Genomic DNA, 19,286 nt, shown 5'->3' with positions numbered 1-19,286 from the left:
AGTTCAGTGACATTGACTACGCTCTTCGAATTGTGCTGTTATTCTCACTTAAGATGAAGGCTTACAGAACAAAATAGTTTCTCATTTAACAATTACTTCACATGTTGCCCTATGACAATGGTTAACAGACTCACAACGCATCAACAATATCCTTACTCAACCTTGGGTTCCCTATCACCAGCTTCCTTGTCCCCTTCTGCTTTCTGGCCCTTGTCACTGGACTCCTGTACCTTGTTAGTCTCATTCGGTTTTACGGGGCTGTCCATTCCCAGGCTGAACAGTGAACCTCGGAGGTAACTTCGCCACTGAGCTAAAAGGGTGTCTGGGGGCCATGCTCTCGAGGTTTCTCCAGTCTCCTTTAGGCCAGTAAATAACATTCTTAAATTGTTAAGCTTTTGTTTATTGTGGCTAATACCTATTAACACTTAAAACCTAATTTAAAATATTTGTTAATTCATTTAACATCAGTATTTCCTAAAACAAACAAAACAAAAAAATTGTGAGAAGAGTGGCAAAGTTTTACCTTGTTGCAAATATCCTTTTTGTCTGGTTTAATAAGACAACTGGAGTCCCCATTCTCCAAATAATTCTTTATTGTAAGGGCTGACCTGTGCACCATAGGATGTTTTAACAGCAAACGGTTAAGCACTCAGCTACTAACCAAAAGGTTGGTGGTGCAAATCCACCCAGAGACGCCTCAGAAGGAAGGCTTGGCAATCTACTTCTGAAAGGTCACAGCCATTGAAAACCCTGTGGAGTGCAGTTCTACTCTGAAACATATGGGGTCGCCATGAGTTGTAATAGACTCGATGGCAGCTGGTTTTGGGTAATAAAACAGCTACATTATGATATCTACTGCATTCATACTGTGTTGTTTTGGTTGAAGTATATGAAGACAGGCCTCGCACTGACATGTAGTTGAAACAAGAGAGGACCTCACACTTAGGGGACTGCTGCACCAAAAAGATACCATCTTGAAAATTTGAATTTGTGAAAAATAGGATACAGAGGAATTGTTGCCTGATACGGTGATGCATTCCATTCAAGGTTTACGCAGAAATAAGACTTTTTTTTCCTCTCATCTAGGGGAAGCACTAAGGACAATGTACATATTTTAAATTGCATATTTTAAGTTCTGATGGAAAATCTGCATTTTGCATATTTTCCCTCTTGACCCAAGTTTGTATATTGATTATGCAGAGAGAAAAAATGATTAGCTGAAGGGTGGTCTTTGGAAAATTGTCACTTGAGATTATGTCTGCTTTAAGCAAATGACTCACTCCTCTTAGCTGTTTTAATTGCAGTTTTCTAATTGCTTTAATTGCTCCTTTTAAAAAAAAAATCCACTAATGCCAGATTTTTGTTTTGCAGCTTAATTTGGTTAAATACTTTTTAATCTTCCAGCTTTTAAAAACCAACATAGATACGTGTTTAATATAATCAAATGTTTACAAATAATACAGGAATACAGAATGTAGAAGTCAGTCATTGGCTGTCACTCTCGAGTGAACAAATTTAGCCCTGGGTTATTTTATAAATAGAATACCCCGTGCCTTGAAATCTTCAGTGTTAAGAGTCAAATGTTCACTGTAGTTCTGTGTATAAAATGTCTGTAGGAACAGGAGTGGTTGATTATCTGACACCATGATTTGGTTTAAGAGAATGCTGGCGTCCCATATTGTGTTTGCTTATCAAGAATTCTTATTTAATCAGTTGTTTATATTCTTGTATTTCTCCATTTTGGAGATTATGATCAGAATCCTGTCTTAGTTTTCTTAATAATCTTAATTATAAATTATAAACAAATATAAGAATTCAGCCTTAATTTTCTTAAATACTCAGGAAAAGGTAACGGCATTTCTTTTAAATTGTATGTTTCTTTCAAGTTCTTTGCCATATGGAAAGATACTTTTTTTTTGAAAGATACTGTTAATTGATGTTAGAAATGTCATATTGATGTGCCCAGGTAAATTTAAAGCCCACTCTCTTAAAAGTATTAGTCAGTACACCCTTATTACTACTACTTTAACGCAACACCAATTGGAATAGCATCTGATAAACACTCTTGGCTTTTAAGAAACAATTCTTGTTGTAATTAGTTGCCCTTGAGTCGGCTCCGACTAGTGGCGGCCCCATGTACAACAGAACAAAATGTTACCTGGTCCTGCTTCACGATCGCTGATATGCTTGAGTCTATTGTTGTCATCACTTGTATTTTGAACACCTTCCAACCTAGGGGGCTCATCTTCTAACACTGTATCGGACAGTGTTTTATTGTGATCCATAGGGTTTTCATTGGCTAATTTTCAGATGTGGATCTCCAGGTCTTTCTTCCTAGTCTGTCTTAGTCTGGAAACTCCACTGAAACCTGTCTGCCTTGGGTCACCCTGCTGGTATTTGAAATACCGGTGGCATAGCTTCTGGCATCATAGCAACACGCAAGCCACTACAGTTTGACAGACTGACAGGTGGTAGAAGAAACAGCTAAATATTATATACCATGTGCTTTAATGAACTTTTGTGATTCTTCATTTTTAACAAATAAAGTACAAAATTATTTAGATAAAAACGTTTTTAAAATTAAAATTGACACACATGTTCTAGGCATTTGGTCTTCTTTCTGTCAGTTTTAGTACGAAAACTGTTTGGGGGTCTGAAGTTGTGCCCCCATTTTGGTTTAGAATCTTTAAATTCATAGCACATTTTCTATACTATTTTGGAGACATGCACTGCAGTTTAGGTTAGTGTATCAAAATGTGAGCTCAAAATTCGTATCATTGTATCATATATAATTCATTTTAAAACTTTTTTCCCTTTCTAGCTACTGCTTCAAAGTGATCAACAGCTAATTCTCCCAGTTCAGTTCTACATCGTGTTTCAAAATTGATGTGTTAGCAGGGGACTTATCAAGAGAGAGTGATGACATTTATAACAAAGCTAATTTTTATACTATTTTGTACTTTATTTTAAAATCATTTTTGCCATTGATTGCTCATCTTCCTCTCCCTTTTTATAATACATATTTGTATAGAATTTTGTTTTTGTTGCCTCATTAGTGATTTCAATAGCCAGAAATTCTGCTATTGCCCATGTTTGTTTACTTCTTTACCCACAATTGCCAAGGAATTTGGGTGTGTATAATATTGGTAGTTTTGTAATTAAAATAGTTTCCTTAATGGTTACTTCATGATACTTTAGAATTTATTAATTTGATGAAGTCACACAATGTTTTATGCTGTAGTCATCTGGTGGCCTTGTGAATTAATCCTGTGTTGTTTGGAGTATTTAATATATATAACAAGCATTTTTCCCCTACATATGGCCCTTCTGTGTGAAAAACAAAGGATCCGTTTTGTTAACCCTTAATTTCAGTGAAGGTATAGCATCCTATTTAAGATATTATAATTTACGTAGTAGGGTTGACACTACTTTTGATGGATGGTCTAGAAAAAAAATTCCTTTCTATAGCTGGGAAAACTTGAAACCCAGTCATTTATAGGAGGCCTGGCAGTGACGACTTGTGCTTCTATCTCAAGGTTTTGTCCCTAGTAGTTTGTATTTTGTAGCCCAGCCACCTCTATTTGACTCTTACTGATGTAGGTTTATTTCCCTACATTTCAAACTGCAGAAAGCTCTAATAATAACCTCATGAAGTTTTCCTCTTTGAGTTAGCATGTGAGAGCTAAATAAAAATGCTATGTAAATTCTTAGTTATAACACCCTGTTTTTGTGTTTATTTTTTAAAAAAAGTAATAGCAAATTTTTCTTAGAGCCTGTGCCTGTACTGATTTGTCTGGCTGTGTTAGTGATTGTCTTGGATACAAGATCTGTAGCTTTAGGTCAAATGACAAAAACTACCATGTGTCTTTTCTTCTAGTAAGTGTGTCTAAGGTGGCTTACCGCCCCTCCCCAGAATTGCTTGCTTAAAAGATAAGGCTTTGACAACAGGGTGTGAAGCAAAATTTCAGAAAGACACTGGCACCTGTAAATAGCTTTCTATTAATACATTCAAGAACGCTATAAAAGAACTTAAAATTACGGCAGTCTTCTTACACATCCGTTACTGAAAAGAGAATTTTATGTCTCTCATATACTTCCTAGGCATAATAAATATATTGCATATAATATAAATAATAAATATATTAAATACATCCCTCTCTTAATCTGACTGTATGTGTAACATTTTCTTGTCTTTCTATTGACTTCCTCTTCGAGAATTTTATTAAGCTGAAGAAAGCAATAAAATCAGTTTCATCGACTCTCAGTTCCCACATTATACACAGAAAAGAGAGCCTAAACTAGCAAGACTCAAGTAATTTATATAATATTGACTAGTTCTTCAGAAAGGAGCCCTGGTGGTACAGTGATGAAGCGCTCGGCTGCTAACCGAAAGGTCGGCAGTTTGAACCCACCGGCTGCTTCTCTAGAGAAATATGTGGCAGTCTGCTTCCAGAAAGATTTATAGCGATGGAAACCCTATGGGGCAGTTCTACTCTGTCCTGCAGGGTAGCTGTGAGTCACAATCAACTCGATGCTGTAGGGTTTTTTTTGTTTGTTTGTTTGTTTGTTTAATCCTTCAAAAATTTTAAAACTAAAATTGCCTGGTAAATTATTTTGGATATTTATGTCCTCCTAAAAATTACATGTACACCCATGTACTACACATGTAGTAACAGTAAGAATGATAATACAAGTGATGCTGCTTCGTTTATTGAATGCCTGTCATGTTCCAAACTCTGTAAACCTGTGGGTTATTTTATTAAATTATTAATCCTGTGAGGTAGGTGCTATCATTATTCCCATTTTACAGATGCGGAAACTGAAGCTTAACAAGTAGTCAAGTGATTTGTCCAAGTATACCTCCTGTACGTCTGAGTCAAGATTTGTATCAAGATTTCTGAATCTAAAACCCATATTCACAAATCTATTATTACTAGTCTAAGTAAATTGCATTCGTAGTCTTATTTCATTTGAAGAAACTTGTTCAAATTACGTGTAGAATACAATATTTGCATTTAGGTGCGTGTGGTAGTAAATGAATGTTACTTTTGCTTCCACATTCTCAGATCAGTGTTTGCTACCTGTTGGTCATTTTGATAGAATATGAGATAGATGTGGAGAAGGTAGGGCTTCCAGAAATTCCAGACCTAAAATTTAGGCCTGTTAATTATTGCCACTTGTCAATCTAAAAGAGTTTGATATGCTGCCCATTTTCTGTTTTGTCTTTTCCTGAAAGTTTGCTTTCGCCCTCCTGCAGCAGTGATTCCAGCAGTACTTCAAGTGATGACTCTCCAGCCCGATCTGTTCAATCTGCAGCAGTCCCGGCACCCACTTCCCAGTTGCTTTCATGTCTGGAAAAAGATGAACCCCGTAAAAGTTTTGGGATCAAGGTTCAGAATCTTCCAGTACGCTCTACAGGTAAAATTTTGTGCAACCGTACTTTCCTCTCAGCCTCTGTTGGGAAATGAGATAGACTGAAAAATTTGAACTTTATACTTTACAGTGAAAACAAGTTTCCTTTTTGTGTTTCATGAAAATTTAATGCCATGTAGGAAAAGCATGTGATTATTATAACTTTATGTCGTTTAATTTCTGGGTTGTAACACTAATACATAATACATAAAGATTGCGGGGTCGATGGTATATAAAGAAAGCATGGCTCGTTTTTCAACAAACATGCTTTCTGGATTAAATATTTTGGGACTGGGGGAAATTTGGTATGATGAAAATTTGGAAATACTGTCTTCAGTTAGATTTATTATGTTGGCCTAGAGTCCTCTGTTTTGTGAAATAACTTTGGATATAAAATTATGATGAAAAACACATTTCAAAATATTAACATTTTAAATGAGAAAAGTGGTGAATAATGGAAAAGTCTAGTAAAAAGCTATACTATAGTTGCTCCTTTACTTCTTGATAATTTTAGTTAACAGTTGACATACTGTTATTCCAACATTAGACATTTGAGTATCTAAATGGTTAAAAGCATAGATGATCAAACCAATGAAAACCAATTTTAAGTATTTCTCAGCTAAGTGCATTTCAGTTATCACTTAAATTATTTGTTAAAACAGCCTATAAACATTAGATACCAAGTTCTGTGAATAGAGATATTGAGACACAAATGCTGATGAGCTTATGACTTAGATTACTTAACAAATTAGAAATGGGCAAGAGAGTAAAATTGACTTGCCTTTCTATACGCCTTTTATAACGAAGCAGATTAACACAAGACCCTCAGATGGTATGATTCATCTGTAAAAGGCATTACTATTGTTTAACATGTTACATGCCATAGAAATTATGGCTTTCCTTCTCAAGTCTTTAAAATACATATATATAAAATAATTTTTTATTGTAAAAGTTTTAAACATACCCCAAAGTAGAACGAATAGCACAGTGAATCCTCCCTCTTATACCGTACCCCAGCTTCAAAAATTACCAACATTTTGGCACACTTGCCTCATCTGTCTCTAAACTTCCTTCTTTCCTGTTCTTGTTGCTTTTTTATTTTTTTACCTAACAAATAACCAGTAATATCATCTAATACCTAGTCCGTTTTCAGAATTGTATAGTAGTCTTCAAAATGTTGTTTTAGAGTTATTATATTTGAAAAAAAATGTTCTACTGTTAACAAAACCTAGTTCAAAAATCAGGCTAAAGATTTAGTAGCTTGCTTACTGAATTGTAACTAAATTAGAAGAGTAAGTAACTTGTTTTTGTTTGGAAATTTAGATACAAGCCTTAAAGATGGTCTTTTCCATGAATTTAAGAAATTTGGAAAGGTGACTTCAGTGCAGATACATGGAACTTCAGAAGAGAGGTATGGTCTGGTATTCTTTCGACAGCAAGAGGACCAAGAAAAAGCATTGACTGCATCAAAAGGAAAACTTTTCTTTGGCATGCAGATTGAAGTAACAGCATGGATAGGGCCAGGTGAGAGACAAACTTGAGTTTTAGTGTAATTTATATTCCAGTTTATGAATGGAGTAGCATATTGGCCCAAACATGGGCACTATTTCAGCTTTATTTATTGATATACTTGCAGCATCTTGTATTTTAAAGAAAGGGTGGTTATATTTACTGTTCAACTTAATAACAAATGTAGTTTTGGTTAATTAAAGAGAGTAAAGATTGTTCTGTTTCCATAGAGGAGAAATGTTGACCTTTAAAAGACTGAAAGACAGAGCTTAGCTGCTTGTTGAGTCCAGCTCTCCCAAAAGGATCGAACTGATTGAGATTACGAGATAGTTCCTAGGAGAATGACAGTGAAATAATTCTGAATTAGAACATGAACCGCTTGTTAATAATCTGTTCAAGAGATGGATTAGACCAGTTTTTATATCCATGATGCCCAGCACAAACTGGATCTGTTATTCTAGCTTCCATGACCTTGAAAGGTAGTGACAGAGAAGCAGGACTAAGTCTTACGGGCGGGGACACATTGAGAATTTCAAGGGGACATTTTATTAGCTTCAGTTCATCTGTAAGATCTTTTGTAAGGCAGGCGGTTTCAGGCATGGCGTAGGTCAGTCACTGTTTCTCCTGTTTCAGAACCACCTGCAGTGTTTGTTTAAAAATTCAGACTCTGATTCTACCCCAGGCTCACTGATTCGGAATACATACACTCAGGTTTGGAAACCCTTGATTTAAGGCGACCAGTGAGTAAATTTGTAAAGGAATAAATAGAAGTGTTAAAATTATGCAGTCATCTATGGAGCTAGGACAATTGGAACTTTAAGACCAAGACTTACTTTGAGTGGAATTCCAAGTAAACAAGGCCCGTTTTATCAGAATATTTATTTTATTTGACAATTAAGAGGAAGAAGTAGAATTTTCCTGATAAGAATGTAAAGGTTATTTGTATATTAAAACAATCATGGAGCTATTAGAGTGAAAAATGCAAGATGTGCACAATTTTTATGATAAAACATGGGAATTTAAAGGAGTATTATCTTTCAAAGAGAATTAGAGGCTATGCCTTCAGATTCCTACCTCTCTTCTACCAAGTTTGAGATATGCTGCACTAAGAGCAACTTAAGAGTTCTTTCTTAATACATTAGAAACAAGTCAGAACTGACTTGAGGGTTAATACAACATATGAATTATCATCATGATAAACAGAGAAAAGATTGAAGTTGTCAGGGATTTCATTTTACTTGAATCCACAATCAGTGCCCATGGAAGCAGCAGTCAAGAAATCAAACAACGTATTGCATTTTGGCAAATCTGTTGCAAAAGACTTCTTTAAAATGTTAAAAAGCAGAGATGTCACTTTGAGGACTAAAGTGCACCTGACCCATGTCATGGTATTTTCACTTGCCTCGTATGCATGCAAAAGCTGGACAGTGAATAAGGAAGGCCAAAGAAGAATTGATGCCTTTGAATTATGGTGTTGGCAAAGAATAGTTGAATATACCATGGGCTACCAGAAGAACGAACAAATCTGTCATGGAAGAAGTACAGCCAGAATGTGCCTTAGAAGCGAGGATAGCGAGACTTCGTCTCATGTACTTTGGACATGTTATCAGGAGAGACCAGTCCCTGGAGAAAGACATCATGCTTGGTAAAGTAGAGGGTCAGTGAAAGAGAGGAGACCTTCAGTGCGATGGATTGACACAGTGGCTGCAATGTGGGCTGAAACAGCAATGATTATGATAGTGCAGGACCGGGCAATGATTCATTCTGCTGGGCATAGGGTCGCTAAGAGTCCGATGACACCTGACAACAACAACATATGAATTATGTGACATTAAGAATGTCATATAATTTACATAAATTTTAAGAGCGATTCATAGTTATTAAGCAATGAGGGTCTGATACAGGGGCATTCAATAGTTGACCCTCTGGTCTCCAAGTGATGAGGCTAGCTTGAGATTTTTACTGTAAAAAGCATTTTACCTAATCAGTTATCAGCTTTAACTACCTGCTAGTAACAATTTGAGAAGTTTGGTTCATTCAAGTATAAGAAAGCTGAAAGTCCTTTTCCTAGATGGGATAACATAGGTGTACCAGTTAATGGGATATTTGAAAGCATTTGAATCTGTGTGTGGAAATTTGATTGGAATTATGCTGTCAGATGGCTGTTATAAATATACTGAAATGTATTGAGCTGATTGCTTAGGCCAGGGACCTTTTGGAACTAGATCCAAATCCAAGAAACCCAACTTTGACATCGTGGTAACTTGTAAGCCTGTACTTTCTTAATTGTTTACACAACTTAAACATTGTTGTTGTGCACACTATAGAACCCCCTAAACATGAAATTGCAGGTAAACAATTTTTTTCCAAAGACATGCACACGTTAACATTTAGACTGGTCACATAGATTACAAAATCAAGATGAAGTAGATTATATGTGGAAAACACATTCTTTTTCCTTTGCTAAAGTGAATTTCCACTTTGAAAATTTGCTGAGCTATTCGATGGAAATGAAACCATTACAGACTTTAATGGTTAGAGATGATGCTTTACATTTCTGATTCTGTCTGTTGGATTACAGTCCTCAAAATGCATGTGGATTACTTTTTCTTTTTTGTTTTTTTGTGGGTTACTCCTAAATGCCTGCCCTCTATCAGGTAGTTTCAAGAGGAACTAATCAAGCTTAAAACAAGATACACCCATACCCTTGTGAGATATGATGAAAATGTAGAGACAGGTATATGATCCCTGGGCAGTTGCTGGGTCCACTTGACTGAAAGCATTTATTCTTTGATGAAACTGCTAAGATTAAGCTGAGCTATCATTAGAGCTGTCAAACTGGAATTAGAAGTGAAATGTGGTCTGGCTGAGTTCATGGAACAACTCTGAAGTTGAGTCTTTTAATACTAGTGTTGACATCATCAGTAATGTTCAGTGGCTGGCACTCAGCACTTTGTTTCAGTAACATTGAGTAAATAGTGAATTTTTTTGGACTTTTGCTTTACATTAAAAACAGAAGTTAGAGAACATACACAAAACCTTGAATGTCCCTGCCTAGACCAAGTTAATAAATCAAGCTTCAGAGAAAGTCTATGACTGAACTGGGAAGTAAGCCATGGCATTTGAGCATAAAACACAGAAACCTTAAGGGCCATTTAGCCTCTCTTTCTGTCACTGGGGACCCAGCAGCATCAAAAGAAGGTATTCTGTAAGTGTTTCTTCAATTAATTTTCATAAGATTATTATCCTTGTATGTAACAAATTCTTGCATTTAGACAGTTGAGTGATTATGTTAATTAGTATGACAGTCAAGAAATGCCAAATATAAAATGTGATAAAGTAAATTAAATAATGTAACTTAACTATTTTTAGCTGAGTTTTATATGTATTTCAGATTAATGAAATTGAGAGCCTACTGCATAATTTTGGAACCTAAGATTAAAAAAACCAAACCAAACCCATTGCCGTCAATTCCGACTCATAGCTACTCTCTAGATTATTATGCCCAAATTATTACCATTTTTGTAGGAGTTTAAAAATCTATTCAGTGATTATTTTTAAAACAAATCAACCAAGCAGATTGAAATGCAGTCCACTTTTCTCTTTTAGAGATCAGACAAAGTGTTACTTTACCCTTAACTCTTTTTTGGTAAGTTCCCTTAGCCTTTGTATTCCTCTTCTTTACTTTTTTGAGTTAACAAGGGACAGCTATTTCTGAAGGTGGTGTTTATAATTTTTCAGTTTATGTGAGTATTCAAGCATGTTGTTTCAGAGATTTAGTTTCTTAAATGTAGATTTTCCCCATGATACATAAATACATACTAAAAGGTCTTTTCTCTTCTTTCCCTATCCCATCCCACCTATAGAAACAGAAAGTGAAAATGAATTTCGCCCCTTGGATGAAAGGATAGATGAATTTCATCCCAAAGCAACAAGAACTCTCTTTATTGGCAACCTTGAAAAAACAACTACTTATCATGACCTTCGCAACATCTTCCAGCGCTTTGGAGAAATTGTGGTATGCTGCTTTTTACAATAGAACAGTTTTAGATCTTTGTCATAAAACACAAAGCATAGTGCAGGTTATATTTGGAAAGATGATATTTAGATGGTGTAATAAATGTTCTTCTCATTTGCTTTATGTGTTTTTAATTCCTATTGAAAGATGATCTGGAGCAGCCTGTTGAGTACTGTTTTATGTATGTATATAAAAATGTAATATGTGATATATATGCCTTTATTTTGTTTATATATATTTTTTAAATCCATTTTTCATTTCTTTTTTTTCTTTGTCCATCGGATTTTGTGTTAATGCTATCTCTAATTCTGTGGTTTGAAAGAAAAATCTGGAAGAGAAAACATGTTTGTGAAAAAGAAGCAGCAAATGAGTATATGATTATTTGTGAACACAATGCATATCAGATTTACTTCCCAGTAGTACTGCAGGGATTACTTGAGTATGGCCACTTTTTATATTATGTTAAGTCATTGTTAGATTTAGGGATAAAAGGATTTTCCTGTTTCCATGACTAAAATTTTGAGTCAGTTTTTAGTGAAAATAGTTTGGTCACAGCTTTGTTGTGTGTTTGAAAAAATAGGAAAATTACTTGTCATTCCTGGATTCTCTCTATATTAATAACAGTGAAGAAAGTTTCTGGTATGTTTGGACTTCAGAAAGTAAAGAAATGTCTCAGATAGGAACAGCTATTGTTAATCTTTCAGGTGTGTGTGTCCCAGTATGTCCATCCATCCTTATTTATATGTTGCTACTCTAAGCAAAAGATCCTAGTCTTGTGAACAAAACATTGTTTGTGCTTGTGGCTGATCTAAACCTCATTTTATATGGACTAGGGGCAAGAGATGGAAGTGAGTGGTGGAAAAGATAGTTAAGAACAAGACACTATATGTTTAAAGAAATACATCAGCAAAGCATTCATCTTCCTTTTCAATTATTTTCATTTTTTAAGTTCTTTAAGTTTCGTGAGAGTAGTGTATACTCAATAATTCCAGCTCCACGTCCTACCTAGATGGGTGACTTTGAGTTCACTTACCTCTTTGAGCTCCACCTTCTTTTATTTTTTACACAATGATCTCTTATTTAATTTGCTGTTTGGCATTCATGAGTCTATAAACTGATAAAACTTTTGGACATACTTCTTTTTGAATGTAGCTGCTACTTTAAATGTTGGAGGAGTATAAAAAAGTGTATTTGAGCACAGGAGTACATTTTTATCATCTGGATTGCTGAAAATGGAATGATTATTTTGCTTTTAAGAACTATAATTCTAAATAAGGTGGACATGCCAGTATTCTGTGTGGAAACCATAATTTCATCATGTTAGCAATTGCTGATAAGTGTCACTGTTTTAATGACACACAAACTTTGGCAAAATGGTTTGCTGCTTTATTGATAACAGATTATGCCATAGCCAGAAGAACCTGTTTAGTGAGTCTCTCCACCAATATCCTTTTGAGACTTTCTCTTAAATGGAGTTATCCGGGGTTTTCACACTCTCCATAATGGTGAAAATCATCTCCTGTTTACCATTACGTTGAACAACTTTGAATATAGACTTGCTTTTTCTTAGGACCCATCAAAGAGTTCTTTAAATGGATTTTTTATTTTGTTCTGTTTCAAGCTTTGATTATGGGCTTGGGACCCTTAAGGAGGTTTAAGTAATCACAATGCTTATTCTATAATGTTTGACCTGGGCCATTATTGTTCAAGTACAAGTTTCACCATCCAAGTGTCTGGTTTCTCTGAACCATTTTCACGTGTAAGCCAGGTTGTCTAAGCACCATCTCTCAGTAGGCAGGATAGGATTGTCAGGTATGACTGCAGGTTTTGTAAATTCTGAAGAGATGGGGGCATTCCTTTATAGAGTGTTTCTTTAATCCAGGGGTGGTGTTCTGCTGCATCTTCACAAAGTATAGTTCAGGTATTTATATATCCTGTCCTTCTGAATATGAGAGGTTATTACCATATTTACCAATCAGCAGACTTGGTTCAGTTGGATATACCGATAGAAAAATGAATCTTCTAATTTAGGATTGCATGTTATAAATAGTTTTTTTTAAAACTTGATTTCATGCTGACTCTTCTCAAATATATTTTAAATGGCCTGGCCTCTACTAAGGTTTTTAGGTATTGCAAAAAGGAATTATTTCTTACGTTTTCATCAAATAGGCAACTTTTTATTATCATGTTTCTCTTAACACTGATATTCTGAATTTTAAACTTTTAATTTTGAGCTGCATTGCAGTTGCTCTTCTGCAAAGAGCTTCACATGGGAAGAGATTTCATGATTTGGTGACTACAGATGTTGTGTTGTACAGTTTTGTAGACTACTAATTTACAGTTGCATTGGGATATACGATTTAAGAAAATGGTTGTTGGGAGTAAGTTTTTTTGAGGAACAAACACCCCATATTGACTTGTTTTATTCAGATTTATTTTGTTTTTGGCCCATCACTAAGTGGTATTGATTGGCTTTTTCAGGACATTGATATTAAGAAAGTAAATGGAGTGCCTCAGTATGCATTCTTGCAATACTGTGATATTGCCAGTGTTTGTAAGGCTATTAAGAAGATGGATGGTGAATACCTTGGAAATAATCGCCTCAAGGTAAAGGAATGGGAATAAATGATTGTGTTGTTGTGATTTGCTTTTATTTTTCAGATTTGGATTTGGGTTTTCGTGTGTGTGTCTCTAATTATTTAAAATTGTAGTAAGATAGTTAGATAACTGTTAAAGGTGATACACTTACTTTTTTGTGTCCTCAGCCTATTATACTATAATCTGAACTAATCAGTGATTAACCATGCAGGGTTACCTTTTTTTTGGTAAATTTCTATTTGGTTTTAATAAGTTTGATAAGATTCCTACCAAAGATTGGTTTTCTCAGAATTCTGAAGTTGAATAGTACTGTGAACTTTACTAATAGAAATTTCATCTTTTATGTTCAGCTGGGTTTTGGAAAGAGCATGCCTACAAACTGTGTGTGGTTAGATGGGCTTTCTTCGAACGTGTCGGATCAGTATTTAACACGACATTTCTGCCGATATGGGCCCGTGGTAAAGGTAGGTGGGAGATTTAGTGTGTGGCTCAGAGTTTCTTCTGACTCCTTTTTTCATGGTATTCTGTCCTTTTAATCCTAATTTCTAGTGCTGCCTTTTTCTTTTCCTCAGTAGCTCATACATTAAAATTCTCTTCACCAAAATTTGGTCTATAGGGGCATTTCTATCTGTTAGCTTATGATATGAGTATTTTGAAAAACTATTTTGAGCCAGCTAAGATGACTAATTTTTAAACTAATCTGCATCGTACAGCTAAATACAGTGTTTCTTAGAGTTTTTTATAATTTTACCTCATACTAGAATTAGACAGTATAATAATATAATTATTCACATTCACATTGATATGTAAAGAGACTTGGTTGTTTTTATATATACACACACACAATGATTTTAAAGAGAAATTCACACAACAGAAGATTCATCTCACCACTGTTCGTTATGTAATATACCCACAAACATAACAGGGAAAGGGTATCCGAACTCCATTCCATTGGGTGAAGGTAAAGCTGTAATTCCTTAAAAGCAAATTTACTCTGGTGACTATATTACATAATTTTGACATTTCTTTAAATGTAGCTTTTGTTGTTTGGAGAAATACACATCTTTAAATATTGACATCTTTAAATAAAAATCCAGTAGCTTTAAGACAGCAGTGTTACTTACAACCAGAATTCACTGAAATTCTTTGTTGGTTCAGTATTTAAAATTTTTTTTTCTCCCTTTCAAGTCTGTTGATTTTTTTGAGCCAAAACTAGAATAATATACAGTACAGTATTCAGTCAACAAGGAAAATAAAGTAAAATACAGAAAAACAAAATAAAGGCTTAATATACCTCAAACCACAATATCCACAATTCTGATAGCCCCTGCACGTTTTATTGTGTTTTCACTCAACGTGTATCATCAGGAAAAGCCTGAAAAAAAATTTTTTTCCTTCCCCTTGGCAGTGTCCTTGAGACTTAGGATTTTGTTGGGATTGACACTAAGTCCGGTGGATGAGGCTCTTACTTGGTTTTTGTTTTGTTTTTTTGTTTTTTTACAGGTAGTGTTTGACCGCTTAAAAGGCATGGCCCTGGTTCTCTACAATGAGATTGAATATGCACAAGCAGCTGTAAAAGAGACCAAGGGAAGGAAAATCGGTGGGAATAAAATTAAGGTGTGCAAAATGATTTTAAACAGAAGCAAACAAAATTGTATCTTAATCTTACCCCCTTCATAACTGGCATTTTGCAGGTTGCCAGTTAGGGGAAGTAGTGTACAAGACTTGTATATATGTCCTCAGTTTTTAAAGAGAATATTATGATTTTTATACTCAACTAGTTGAAAGCACAGGGTCTTTTAAACCATTAGCTGCAAAACCTTCTCTAGAAATCCTCTCATTGAAAGAAGTATGCCTCTCTGTGCTCTGGGTACCTGATGCTCAGCTGTGCACACTCATTGCAGGCTGGCCCACGGTCACCTGTGGGCGTTTGTACACCCAGAAGCTCGAATTGTCAGATAATTCAGCTTAATGAATGGTCTTCTCTTCCTCTTCTTTCCTTCTCTTCTGAAGAGTTGGGTAACCAGTGAAAGCATGATCTTTTGTCTGGTGTATTTGTTTTAAAACTTGGTATTCATGGTAGTTTGAAGGAATTTATGCACTTAATAACTGTGATGGTTAGATTGAAATAAGTCTTTGAAATAAAACGATAAGGTATTGATAGATGATAGATGTCATCTGCTTTAATGATTTTGAGGCCCAACTGTGAATAAACTTAAGTGTTCTTCCATATTTTGTTTTACGTTCTAACTTTGGTTCTAGTAAATTTATGTACGACAGGGATTGCTGAATTCAGTTGATCTGATTATTTAATTGGCAACCTAGAATTCTGGTAGGTATTGTTTCAGTTTTGCATTTTGCTTTTTCTATTCCTTCAGGATTGGGTTCTGGAACTCTAAATTATAATTCTATATCAAAATTTGTGTAGAATTTGAGAGTGATTTGAGGTTAACAAAAATATAGTTTCAGTTATGAGGACTATTACACTTAATTGAGATAGACAGCTCTTTCCTGAAATTTGTCCAAAAGGTCTGTGTTAGGAAGAATTTGCAAATTTTTAAGTCTGAAACTTAAATACCTGCTGTTCCTTTTTTTTCAAGGTGGATTTTGCAAATCGGGAAAGTCAGTTGGCATTTTATCACTGCATGGAGAAATCTGGTCAAGACATCCGAGACTTTTATGAAATGTTAGTAGAAAGGAGGTATGTATTTTAAACCTATTAGTGTAGCTTGAATTTTATAATTTCAAATACATAAAATTTAGATGAGATTAAATTTTATTTTTTAGCCCTTATCTTTATCCTCATCCCCACAAAACTCTCCCTCTTTTTCCCCTTATATGGAAGCACAGGTTTATGAATCCAGTTTTTATTTGGCTTATAATGTGGTTGGGGTAAGCTATCCAGATTTCTCACTGAACACCCTTACAATTTGAAAGAGTTACTGTTTTACCAGATTATAACTTTATGTACAGCTAATATAAATCATCCCACCCTTTAGTTGTTGTTGTTGTTGTATTTTCAAAAGAATTTTAATTAAGATTATCTTGGCAGGCTTTCAAACTGGGAAGTCTTTATTATCTCACTTTTTCTTTTTTAATATATTTTGTTGTTGTTGTTTAAACCTGCCTTATAGTTTTAAATAAAGTGTGATAACATATGTTAAAGTATGCTATAAACTGTAAAATGCCCTACATATTTAGTAATGACAACATCCAGGTTGTCACCATGCAGGTGCTCATACATTTAACTTAAAAAAAAAAAAAACTTTTTAAAGACTATAAACAACTTTATTTTAAATGTGAATCTCTTAAATAATTTGTGAATCAGTAAGCCAAAGCATATACAAACTGATAACATTAGCAATGTGGAAAGTAAATCTTATTTTCCCTCGTTAATTTTTTTCAGTTATGTTACTACATGATATTTTTTCTGCTGCTTATAGGAAACATATTGCAAACATAGTTCAGAATCATTTAAGGTCTCAAAATGCAGATCACCTATCTTCTTTAGCTTAAAACTGTCCCCAAACTGATGAGTCTTTTTTAGAGTGAATATATTAAAACATCCTAACATAATGCCTGGGAGGGCAGTGGTGGTTCAGTGGTAGAATTCTCACCTTCCGTGTGAGAGACCCTGGGTTCAATTCCTGGACAGTGCACCTCATGGGCAGCCACCACTTTTGTCCGTCAGTGGAGGTTTGCGTGTTGTTACGATGCTGAACAGGTTTCAGCGGAACTTCCAAACTAAGACAGACTTGGAAGAAAGGCCCAGCAGTCTGTTTCTGAAAGCCAACAAAAACCCTACGGATCACAACAGTCCCATCCCATTGTGTATGGTGTCACCATGAGTCAGGGCCAACTCGATAGCAGCTAACAACAATAACATAATGCCACTGGTTCTTCAGTAGCTGATCCCATTTGTAAATGGAAACTGTCGTCCATGTGATGAGGCTGTTTGTCCAGACATGCCTCGGTGATTAAGTCTCCTGGAATGTTACAACTAGATCTCTACCTCTGTACATATATAAAAGGCTTTGTGTGAAAAATGCCTTTAGACACCTAAGTTCAAGTATAAAAAGTGCTCTGTGACAAAGATGAGCAAAATTCTGAGCTGCTACCAGAAACCTGTTGAATGTATTCCCTTCCTACTGCCTCTTTTCCTTGCCAGTTTCTGTTTACATCATAGAAAGTACGTATCTCCTTGAGACATTTCTTAGTGGAATATTGTGTAATAGTCATTGAATACTTGGGAATTTTTTAATGAAAAATGCCACCCACAGCTAAATTCCCCAAAGCTCAAATTTCTAAGGTTTTGGTGGTTTCTCACTAGTAGATCAGAATCCAAATTCCAGAAGATTAAAAATTAGCAGTTCTCCAGTTTGAAAGTCAGTCTTGATAGGCTGTTCTATTCCAATTGTGTGTGTGTAAGTGTGTGAGAGAGAGAAAGCAAGAGCACATGGATGTGTCTGTAGGGAGATAAAAAAGTTCTTGATCCTGGCTCCCCAAGTAGCAGTTTGAAGTCATTGTTAATGATACTAAAGGTCAGATAACATTAAGTGCTTACAGAAATTCTTATCCATAAGTGAATGGAAAGTCTGTCGGAAGCCTAGTTGCACCTAAGATATAAAAACATCCATTAGACTCCTCCGTGTGTACATTAAATGTTTTTAAAAGAGCAGTGCCTGTAAGTGTCAAATAATGCTGTGTGGGTGTTAATTCTAGTACATTACCACTCAAATTCCCTCATTTTAGTGATGATCTCGGCCCGACTTTGTTCTTTGCTTCTCACCCGTGATTATTTATCCCTGTAGAATGGAATTTATTTCCTTTTAAAGTAGGTTGTGGGAGGGTGAGGGACTTGGGCATCACTGTGATCCTGTTTTGCCCCATTTGGTTTCAGGTCACAGTGCCTATGGAACACATTCCTTGTAGTTGAACTTGAGGATGTTTGTACTTTACATAGAGTGGAAGAGAGTCAGCCTACTGAGTAGTTGATACGTTTAAAAAAAAAAAAAAAGTGTCACTTCTAATGATAGTTTAGCTCAGGAATGCAAACTATAACCCCATTTGCAGTTTACAAAGTAGTATTTCATTTGATTCTTCAAAAACTGTATCAGGGAGGTAGGGCCATGACTGTTGTCCCATTTTACTTAAGGTCAGATGGCTTAGTGACTTTGCTGATAAGATCACAGGCTACTAAGTGGTTAGGCTGGGGATAAGCCCAGGGCTGTTAGCTGCTAGTGCACTGAGCCTTACACTTCACTAAAGTGCTTTCTTCAGATAATTTAGAGGGCTGCTTTATGATATAGATGAGTTTCCCACCTACTTAGAGTAGTTTGAAAGATTGCATAGTGTATAATCATGTGAACAGAGTCATCTCAAAACCTGACCTTTTGCAGTTCCTTGAGGACTCTACATACCTCTGCCCTAGCCTTTGTGCAGGGTACAAGTGCACAGTTGTGTTGTCTCCCACTTTGTTGTTGAGTGCCTTGAGAGCAGGAACTCTCATTTCTTTTTGAAGTCACAGGGCCCAGCAAACTAGCTGTTTTAATAATAGCCGAACAGTGCTCCAGCACTAGTATTTCATACACACCTCGGACTTCTATAACTTTTTTCATGTTTTTAGATATAGTTTTAGTTTGATTTAAAAAACGTCTGGATACTGTTTTTTAAATAAGACTTCAGATCTGCTGTTAATGTGGGCAGTTAAACTAGTGACCATTATAGTGTCTTATTCACTTAAAACTTT

At 35.4% G+C, this 19,286-nt stretch overlaps 1 protein-coding gene across 2 annotated transcripts in view; it reads left to right on the top strand.

The window, feature by feature from the left end:
• Positions 1 to 19,286, top strand: part of SPEN (spen family transcriptional repressor) — a 92,883-nt gene that overhangs the window by 61,462 nt on the left and 12,135 nt on the right. The window contains exons 4-10 of one of the 2 annotated variants that reach the window (XM_004377218.2): positions 5,258 to 5,418; positions 6,736 to 6,936; positions 10,788 to 10,939; positions 13,421 to 13,546; positions 13,888 to 14,001; positions 15,041 to 15,154; positions 16,138 to 16,238. In XM_004377218.2, the coding sequence (XP_004377275.1) occupies positions 5,258 to 5,418; positions 6,736 to 6,936; positions 10,788 to 10,939; positions 13,421 to 13,546; positions 13,888 to 14,001; positions 15,041 to 15,154; positions 16,138 to 16,238 (969 nt within the window). Of the gene's footprint in view, positions 1 to 5,236; positions 5,419 to 6,735; positions 6,937 to 10,787; positions 10,940 to 13,420; positions 13,547 to 13,887; positions 14,002 to 15,040; positions 15,155 to 16,137; positions 16,239 to 19,286 lie in introns of both variants that reach the window. The other variant, XM_023732156.1, reaches the window with a different exon arrangement.

The sequence above is a fragment of the Trichechus manatus genome, unplaced genomic scaffold, assembly GCF_000243295.1.
Source record: "Trichechus manatus latirostris isolate Lorelei unplaced genomic scaffold, TriManLat1.0 scaffold00048, whole genome shotgun sequence".
Taxonomy (NCBI): domain Eukaryota; kingdom Metazoa; phylum Chordata; class Mammalia; order Sirenia; family Trichechidae; genus Trichechus; species Trichechus manatus.
This window is presented reverse-complemented; position numbering and strand designations above follow the sequence as displayed.